General features: G+C 34.7%; 1 protein-coding gene across 5 annotated transcripts; it reads right to left on the reverse strand.

Annotated features, from left to right (window-relative positions):
- Positions 1-1020: 1020 nt before the first annotated feature.
- TPST (tyrosylprotein sulfotransferase) lies at positions 1021-9456 on the reverse strand. 5 transcript variants are annotated; one of them, XM_088214471.1, is made up of 13 exons: positions 9092-9455; positions 8649-8719; positions 8167-8332; positions 7993-8064; positions 6697-6985; positions 3727-3867; positions 2637-2741; positions 2372-2519; positions 2105-2154; positions 1946-2014; positions 1707-1835; positions 1412-1540; positions 1021-1322 (listed from the first exon to the last, which is right to left on the reverse strand). In XM_088214471.1, exons 2-13 carry the CDS (start codon positions 8707-8709, stop codon positions 1182-1184), a joined length of 1500 nt encoding a protein of 499 aa, XP_088070597.1. In that variant the 5' UTR covers positions 8710-8719; positions 9092-9455; the 3' UTR covers positions 1021-1181. The 5 variants fall into 5 exon arrangements, with proteins under 5 accessions (XP_088070597.1, XP_088070596.1, XP_088070598.1 ...); XM_088214470.1 differs by having other exon boundaries at positions 9088-9455; XM_088214472.1 differs by having other exon boundaries at positions 9078-9455.
- Positions 9457-10249: the final 793 nt, after the last annotated feature.

The following is a 10249-nucleotide window of genomic DNA, read 5'->3' on the forward strand; positions in this document are numbered from 1 at the left end:
AATTATTATGTTCATTTTAATCAAGTAAATTCATTTTTTTATTATTAGTTAAAATTGTATTATAAATAGGTCAAATGAATCTAAAGTAATATTATAAATTTATAAATCATGATATTTTTATTAAATATATCATATTGTGCATCCACCCAATGAACACATTTTGCCAGCCTAATATAATTTAAGATTTAAATTAAATAGTACTGAAAAAAAATTAAATTACGTACACACATTTCGAAGATTTAAAATTTATTTAATGTAAAAATTATTTCACCTTGGAAAAAAGAAAAAAAAAAAAAGCAGAAGAAATAGGAAGAGACTTTGAAGTTTCTTGAAGCATAAAATGGTGTAATTATGAAAAAGTTTTGGGGTGTTTTTCGATATATACAATGAATATTTGGGCTTGAATTTAATTAATGATTTTAACTTTTGACTGCATAAAGCAACAAATAGATCCCTCCTGCAAAAACCTCTGATTAGTTGGCATTGTAAAAATTGATTATTTATATATTTACATTGTATTTACAGAAGCAAATATCTTGAAATATACATCCTTTAGATATAATAATCATATATAAATATTATAGTAACTCAATTTCCTACCAAATCAAGTTAAATATTTTTATTGGGTACATACCAAATCTTATGAGTTATGGAACCACCTTCACATTTTATTATAAGTGGGTGAGTCATCATCAAGACTTAGATGTAATGTAAACATTAGACTATATGTACATATGTAATCAATGTCTCAAAAAAATACATGTGGGTGTCTGTGTGTGTGTGAGGAAACAGCTAATATTGAGTAGCTATTATCAATCAAGTAGTTAAGCAATCAGTAGGTGTTGGCAACCAGTTGGCCATAGTGGTTATCCAGTTTTAGAAAATGGCTACCAATTCAAAACCCTAAAGGAGAGGATTCAAGACTTATCCAAGAAAAAGGCTTTCAAAAAGAAAAGAACAAATCATAAAAGCTCAAGTTTTAAGCAGTAATCACTTCTATCAAAAGTGTGCTTAATAGGGTCATGGTTAAGCTTAAGCTTTCATTCAGGCTTAATGTGTACGGCATAGTAAGATGACCCACATAAACCAATAATGGGAACAAATAATTTTTCATTTCCTTGTGATCCCTCAGTTTAGTCTGTCTATATTACGTGAGCGCCTATTTTTTCGAGGTAACAGTTTTATATTTTCACTTTCGATGTTCTTCTTCTTGCACTTACAAATACAAAGGAGAAGAAGAGTAACATAACCGGCATGGACCATGCGAGGATTTTCCATAACTTCATTGCGTCTAGATCTTTAAGCATGTTTTCCCACTTATCCTGCATTCAAACTTTGGCAGATTAGATTTTGAAATGCACCGCTGAAGAAAAATTTGTCACTGGTTGTGTTGTATGGATACAAGATTTACCAATGTCATTGATGTTGCTTGCTTGTGTTGTTTTTTGAAGATATCACGAGCATACTCGTAGAGCTCTAGATCAAGGTTGTTAAGTGTTCTTATTTGCTGGATAACTGAGTCACGAACTTGACGACGTGCCTGCAAAAGATATGCGTGTAAAAAAAAAAAAATCCAACCCAACAAAGGCTCACTAAGACTGTACGTTATAGTGAAATGGGAAGCGAGGCATCTTTGGATGATAAAAGGCAGGATGACATAACCCATTCAGTACAAAGTTGCAACATGTTTGAGATTTAAATTATACCTCCTTCGAAAAATTTGCAGGAGAGATTCTCATTAAAGAGTTGGTTCGTCGACGTGCTTGTGTCTTCCTCAAGCTAGAAATGCAAGTTCCATAGAGTTCCATAAGTTGCTCAACGGTCATCTCAGTTATCTAATGTGGTAAAAAAGAGTATAAAAACCTTGTCAAACCACCAAGAACAAGATTGTCTCAATATAATTGTATAATAAGACCGACACGTAATATTATCTAAAACTACCTACATTTTCACTCTTCTCTGCAGTATTTTCTGTTGAGGCAATCTGAGTGGCCTTGTTGGCCGAGGTATTACTCTGTCGTTCAACAAAGTAGAAACAGTAAAGCCTAAGAATATCGTCCCAGGTGATACTGGACTTAAAACGTAACAGTTGCACGCTGCTTACCTGATTATCGATATTATCTGGTTCAGAATCAGAAAATGAAGAGCTCTGTTCTGTAGCAGAAGATATCAAGAAATTTTTCTACATTAAGAAATTCCTCTTCGTTTCTAAGCAAAATCATCCAACCAAAAGTACAAGGGGAGGTGTACGAAAGATGAAGCTAAAAATAGGTACTATACTCCATCTAATGCAAGGGAAAGAAAAATGTCTCACAAAAAATTTGTTAAACAGAGGGATAAGGATGAAAAGGATGAAAGCTTGCATGTTGACCTGACTTGCTAATACGACCCCTCTCTGTAGTAGAGTTTGATGCTACCAACTGCGAAATCACCTGTGCGCCAACCACATTTGCAAACATTGTTGCAGATTCTCTATGGTCCTCAGTGATACCAACGTATAACATATTGTCCAACCTCCTCTGCAAGATTCACAACTATCTAGCATGATTGCAAAAATATGTAAAGAAAAGAAGAAATCAGGTAAATGTTGTTTTCCGTACAATCTTGTTCACAATATACATACCCATCTTAATTACCTTTGCAACTCGAAGCACATGTTGACCAAGAATCTTATATTTCTGTACACAGTGACGCACTTCATGTGATTCTGGTAGATAAGAGTTGTTCGTCAATCCTGCAATCTATGGATTGAATAAGTAGAGAAGAAATTTAGCAAAAAACTTGCTAGAAACTTATGATAGGGCTGACATTTTTCATATAGTTTATTATGCACCCGACAAGAGATTTTATCCTAATGATCAAGAACACATTATGCATGCTGGGCCACTGCTAAAACCAAGAATTGCCCATTGCCCAGTCACATGAGAGTGCTTTTGACCAAGTGAATTTGTCAAAATTAGACTTGCATAATAATTTCCCGAGAACTTAAATAATATTGGCATTATTGTTTTCCCAATCCTGATTGGATGATTCTTCGCTATCATAACCGGGAATATGGGATATCATCACCACTCAAGCGTTCATGATGCTGGTCATGTACATAATTCAAGTAGGCACCTTAACACTAATATCATTCTTTTAGAATTGCTTCATCACAGGTCACATATACAAGCAGGAGGTTAGTTTATTCTGGAGACGCATGACAAAAGGGTTTTTCCAAAAACTCTAGGATCATTTGCTGTTTACAGAAGCACCTACTTTAAATTGAATGAATGAATGACCAAAGAGCAGTTAATTACTAGTGGTGTGCAACATAGCAAAAAGGAGGGTTAAGAAATATTAGAATTGATGCTTACAATCTGAGCAAAAGAAACTAGAACGAATAAATGCATGAAAATGAAACGCAGCAGATCAAGCACAAACAAAGCGGGGGCCATTCAATTTTATTTTTCTTCCCAATTTCAGTCAAAGTTGGAAATGGCAATAACCCATCACTAGATTCAATTGGCTGGCAAACGTGTCACTTGAACAAGTGGTCTTTACTTAAACTCTTAAGAATGGCGGGCTCGGGCAATTCTATCTATTATCTGACAGAAATGCTAATGTGGTTCTACAGCTATTTGCTTCAATAAAGCATATCCGTAACTTGTGCTTCTAAAACACAGGATAAACTAAACAATAATTCATGACCAGCTGCACACCATAATGAAATCCACAGAATAGTACCTGAAATGTTGCTCCGTTGTGAACAATGTCATGAGCTACAGGGTCATTAATGTATTTATCCAATGGCATAGCCATTTCTTGCATGTTGTATGGATCCTTGCTCTCAATATGATCTATGCCCCTAAGCTTTCGGGCATCTCGCTGTCCACAAAAATGGAAACAAAAATAAGAATGTTGCACTAAGAGAAACAATGAGCAAGTTCATGAAACTCTCTCCAGGAAGTCAAAAAAATTGATCAAGAACCATGTTCACGTATGAATAATAACTTTACAATGGATCCTGTCAGATGAGACTGTACCATGTTCGTGTCTGCAGGGTTAAGAGAGAGAAGAAAAGAATAAACTATTCATAGATATCACAGTTTGCTCATAATTTTAAGTTAACAAACATGCAACATCCTTCATGGTAACATGATGATGGGACTTTCTGAGTTTCAATGTACTGTACGTGTGCATTTCAGTCTGTGCTCATGGTTGCAACTTTGCATTTCAGTGTCCGTGCATCCATGAAAGATCTGTATTGGCTTAGTAAATCATTTCACTGAAAGAATTCTTTTGGCATTTAAGAGCCTTTTAGACTAAATTCATGGAATAATCTGAGAATTATAAATTCATATTAATGCTTATCAAGTTGCAAAATATAAGGTGGCTACATATGCTACTATTCTTTCAACTCTACCAGAATGCAGAGTCATCTTTTATCCCAACACTATCTGTTGTCCATGATCTTACTGCTTCCCAAAAGTCTAACCAAGATCAGACATTTGCATTAAAGGAACATATTGCTTATGCTCACGCTTTCTTATACTTGAATAAATCAATTACCCAATTCAGAGCTCTTAATCACTTCAACTTGCCTTCCCCTTCACAGTTTTGGATCAAAAAAACCACCAAGAGAAAGTAAGAAGAAATCTACATTTTTTTTAGATAAAAAGTAAAAATTGTATAAAGGAACCAGAAATCTATTAAATTCACTTCATCCTAATATCTACCTCGTTGACTTCTATTACTATACAAGTGCACAAGTGTTTGATTATACTTGTCCACCTGCAGGAAACAAAAATATGGCTCACAAATCCAACATGTAAACAAATGTTTTTCCAGGCGTATAAATGCGCACTTACCATCATAAGAGAAGGCAATACCCATTGTGCAAATGAGTCACCAAGGGAGTAGAAAAGCAGAAATGTTAAAATTGTTAACTGTTATTTCAAGACTCGTACAGTCGATTGCCTTTCTTTTAGCTGACGGAAAAACTGTAAGTGCTAACTTCAAGCTATTTGAGTCTTGATATAGAAGTCCCTATTAGCCCAATGGTTGTGGAGATTCATGTATGACAGGCAGGTGCGTGTATTCAGGGCCGAATATGGCCTGGTTAGGTGAGGTTGGAGGACCGGTAGAAATAGAGGAACACATGAAAACTAGTGTATGGAGGTGTATTACTCGGGATTGGAGTCTAGTGGCTGACCTTGTTCATTTTGGGATTGACACCGTCGCTTTTTACATTTATGAGAGGATTGTTCATGTGGCGAAAGGCCCTTCAAAGACCACTTTTCTAGTATTTTGAATCTGATCAGAGACAGAGGCCTTGGTGAGTGATTACTTTGGAATTTAATGCTTGATATCCAATTGGAATATTTAACTTTCAATTGGAAACTAGATGATCTCGTTTCTTTGATGGCTATCTTAGCCCTAGTCAAGACCAGTCCAGGTAAGAGGACTATTCCTTTATGGTCTATGTCAAAGAGAGGATGTTGATGGCGAAGTCTTTCGATCTTTTGTCTTAATAGCATCTTGTTTTCACTACCTGTGAGAGCAAACTGGGAAGAGGAAGCCTTCCCTTGTACAACATTTTTTTCTAGGAAAGCTGCTTACGGAAAGATTCCCTCTTTGTCTTTTTTTTTTCTTCTTGAAAGACTGCTTTTGGAAAGATTCTTACCCCTGACAATTTGATCAACAAGGCAGAAATTTGGTCAATGATACACTAGCTTCATGAAGGGGAATCCCCCAATCATCCTCTTTTCTTGTGTTGGGAACCAGAAGGTTGAAGGACTCTATCCTTTGCCACATCACGTCTTGGGTTGTTAGTGGCACAATTTTATATGAGATTTGGGCTTGGAATGTTCTTTGAAGCAGAAAGTCTAAGAAGAATCTACTTTCCTCATCCCATTGGCCACTACAGATGTTATTTGGAAAGAAAGTAAGAGAAAAAATTTTAGGGCATTTGTCTCCTTTTTGATAGAATTAGAAAATCACTACAACTTATCTATTTTGGTTAAAGGTCATCCTCTCTTTGTTAGAGATGATCTTACGAAGATCAATTATATTTTGTCTGCCAATCATTGTAAGTTTGTCTTTTGTACATAGTGCCACTCACTTGGTCCCCTGTTTCTAATACATCTGTTTTAATCTCAACAAATAACAAAGAATTTTGACATTGAAGGAACAATGTGCCTATAAGAATATGTTGGTAAAGGAAAAGAAAAGTCACAACTGGTACCATGTATCATTTGAAAAGCATTGGTCCACGGATTAGCTGTTCACACTAAGCTCGCTAAAACTAACCAAGATGCCTTCTCACTCTGATTGATTAAAGATGACTCATAAGTTTCCCTAAATTATTGAATGGAAATAGTACCAAGTTAAGCAATTAATGGCAACTACCTCTCTCCATACAAGTGTGGCAACCCTTTGGTGTCTTTATCTTATCGACCTTCCTGTTTCCTCTAAAAGAAAACCTATATTAATCCTCTTTCCATTGTCTATGATTCGAGGTTATGTTATATATAACAGGCCTTCTGCTTTTTTGTTCATTTAGCTCATAAATGATACAATAAATGAATGATCCTTCAAATGATAAAAATTGGAGCAAATAAGTATAAAATATAAGCACTTAAACCCAGAAAGAGGTACCAGATAGCATCCAATAGTTCAGTAACATTTAGCTATAGATCACAAGACAAAACATACCCGGACAAATAGGTCTTCTCTCATCCATGGAACTAGATACTTCCACGGCCATATATCCAATGTGCTTACTCCAGTTGTCTTGGACCGTATTCGACCAGCCATTTGTGTAGCAGAAGTTAAGTTAGGGTGCACCAAAAACCTAGCAGCCACTTCTATTGAAAATTCATAAGTACTAAATACACGATCAGTAGGATCTCTAAGTATTGTCACGACTGATGTTTTCTCCCTGGGAAGTTTGGATATCAGACTATAGTCATCATGTGTAACCAACAGCCTGCACTTCTGTTTGCTGCATGAAGTGAAACTAGACAAATTAAGGTTCTTTTTTAAAACCAAATACAGAAAAGGCCAAAAGATATTTTTACAACTAAAACATGAATCTTGTAAAGTGAAACTAGTTTCTTTTTTATTGTCTCTCTCTCTCTTTTCTGTATAGGGGAGAGGGATTGGCTTGGGATAGCCAAGTAGGTTCATGGTTTTGAATTAACATGATACATGATTCCCATAAAGTATAACTTAATCCTAGCAACAATGTAAGCAAACATGACGTTTAAAACTGCTAAGATGAGGAAAAGAGAACAAAGAATCACATTCACTAATATTTTTATTCAGAATGTACGTTTACAGTACGTTTGGAATAAATGAATTTCTCAAAAGGTGCGGAACTCATTTGCAAATCCACCCTCTACAAATCATTTCATACTCTTTTGTTGAATTAATTTGTTCAAACATAGTGTAAAACAAGTTGAGCCTAAGAGTTTAAAATAATTGTTTAAGACTCTCTTCTGATTTATTACCAAGCGCCAACATAAAGAACCAACTAGATAGACAAATATCATTCCTATTTTTCATCTAAATAAGAATCTACTGAGGAAACAAAGATAGAAGAAAGCTCAAGCAACCAGGAGAGCAAGTTATTTTATGGGGAAAAAGCTCCTGGAAGAAACTGATGGGAAAAAAAGAGAAACAAATCAAAAAAGGCTATAGATTACAGTTCATTTTCCAAATTTGGTTGACCAAAGGTAACAAAGAGTAGAAGCGGTAACTGATGATTAAGCAAAGTTCCAAAAGTGCTTGTGTCATACAAATTTCATGGACCTCCCATTCACATGGCTTATAACGACTGTTTTGGACACCAATATGACCAACTATCAAAGACAAATTTTTCTCACTTAACAGGTCTCTTTACACTTCTTCAAGGCATTCTAGCATTTATACCTATAACAAAAAACTAATTATCCATCTCTTCATGAGCTATTAAATGTCCAGCACAAGTGAATACTCAGTAAAGGGTACCTTGGATCAAATCGCAGCTTGTCATAAGAACGAGGGCATTCATCAGAGCTAGAGTACAACTTTTTCAAGAAACTACAAGCACAAAAGACAGTCATAAGCAAAAATCAGAAAGGCCACACACAGGGTGAAGCAGTCTCACTGTTTTCAAAACTTATGAGTACCCAAGAATTTTACCAATGAAAGTATGTCCGCCCTCCGGTCCTTGGGATATGGAGGAAGAACAGCAAATCCCGAAGTGCATGTTTGTCCTCTTTGATATCTTGATCGAGGGAAGATGACACCCATCTTTTGACAACTCTTTCGCAGTGTCCAAAATCATTTTTGACAGAAGAGGCAAAAGCTAGCACATAGAGTAGAAAAACATGAGAGAAAGAAGAAAGGGAAAAGAAGAAAAACTGCCAGTGACAACTTCATCAAAACTCTTGAAAGACCACAGGTTCAATGCAGTTCCACTTAGAAGAAAAAGAAAGAAGGAAGGAAAATGCAGAGGAAATGGTTAAGTAAATGCCTTGTCTAGGCTAGACAACAAACTATAGTTTCTGAAAATCATTAAGCACACTGGCTCAGGAAGATATTTAATAAAGAATGACAGAATTACTCATGTGCTAGGGTTTCCAAACCAACATATCAAGGAACTTTTCAGCTCCTCAACATACCCAATCCAAGAAGAAGCATAAAAAACGCCGCAATCTTCAGAGTAGGATTCATATGCTTCATTCTAACTCACCTGCCAGATAAACCAAACCCAACAATGAAAGCTTATCCAGTATTCAATGTCTCTACAGCCAAAATGATGTTTTTAAAAAAAAAAAAAAATCAAAACAAACATACTCCAAAAGCACAAGAAGTAAAATGTAAACAAAACCCCCAAATATATGTCCGGAAAAAGTGGAAAGCATAACATTACCCACTGACTCTTTTCAATGCAGGAACTGCAATTGGAAACAACAATTTGATATTCTAGCTATACATTTATATGTATATGTACGTAAGTTTTCATACTCATAAAACCCAAGCAACAACAACAACAACGAAAAACACAAATTCAAAGCAAAGACAACGAAAAATAGACAAAGCAGACTCACAGTGGCCTACCTGCCTGTATCGAGTGGCGGGATCTCGTGCTCATAAACCGTCTCGACCAGACAAGTTCTTCCCGATCGACTAGGCCCCAGCTACCAAGACAACACCCCCTTATGGAGAAAACAAATAAAAATAAAATAATGATAATAATAGTAAAATCAAAGGATCTTGAAACTTCTCTGAAACTTTTTTTTTTTCTGGCCAGCCAGAGATCTCTTTTCCTGGACTATAATTAGTTTTCACGAATCAATAAGGGAACTTTCTTGATTGGTTTTTTACATCAGCCGAGAATCTGTGTCCCCAGAGGAACACAGACCCTGACAAGTCTCCTTTATATATATATATATATACGCTTTTTTTCCTTATTTTCCCACCACTTGGTTGCGGAGTAGGCTGATGACAAGAGTAAGGCATTTAATTTATTTAGTTTTGACAGTGCCCTTGCGCAGCTTTTTAGTGGGGACTTTTACGTTTTAAAATCATTATTATAATTTAAATTATAAAATATATTTTACAATAGTTATAATTAAAATTTATTTAAAAGTTTATAATTTGTATTTTTTTTAAATAGTGATATTTCTTATGGTTATTTTAATTAAATATTAAATAAATTTTAATTAAAATTACATTAAATTAAGGATAAGAGCTTCATTTAAAAAAGTGTACAAAAGTGTGTAGATCGAAGTGGTGTTGTGTGCATACCACTTCCCATTGAAGTTGAAGTGGACGTCTAGTCCCGACCTCTCGTAATTGCTTTATAATAATAATAATAATAATAAATCTCATCATTTGAGTGAATTATTTAGAATAAGATATATTTTTTGGATTATAAATATAAAAAAAGGTAGGATTTTTTTTTTTGGAAAGTCACCCAATAATTCAAACCACTAACTAATAATAATTTACTAATTTTAATTTTTTATTATGTAATTTCTATATTTTAATTTTTTACGATGTAAATTATAAGAATAAAAGGATAATTAATTATTCATGAAATTGACCCAAGCAAAATCCTCTATTATTATTATTATTTTTTTAAAAAAGATCTTATATGGTTATTTATGGGTTAATTAACCCATAAAATAGCGATTTGTTTAAACCAATCCAATTTATTTATATGTGTTTGTATTTAAAAGTACTCACAATTTATATGCTTTCCCACAATAGGATATAT

The sequence above is a fragment of the Carica papaya genome, chromosome 2 (genome assembly GCF_054855325.1).
Source record: "Carica papaya isolate Zhongbai chromosome 2, ASM5485532v1, whole genome shotgun sequence".
NCBI lineage: Eukaryota > Viridiplantae > Streptophyta > Magnoliopsida > Brassicales > Caricaceae > Carica > Carica papaya.

Bases quoted from the DNA above. Each gene is read 5' to 3' on its own strand.
- TPST (XM_088214471.1), bottom strand. From the start codon at position 8,709: ATGAAGCATATGAATCCTACTCTGAAGATTGCGGCGTTTTTTATGCTT. The intron at 8,333-8,648 runs GTATGTTGAGGA...TCTATGTGCTAG, and splicing joins TATGCTTCTTCTTGGATTGG to CTTTTGCCTCTTCTGTCAAA. The intron at 2,520-2,636 runs GTAATTAAGATG...TGAATCTTGCAG, and splicing joins ATGTGCTTCGAGTTGCAAAG to AGGAGGTTGGACAATATGTT.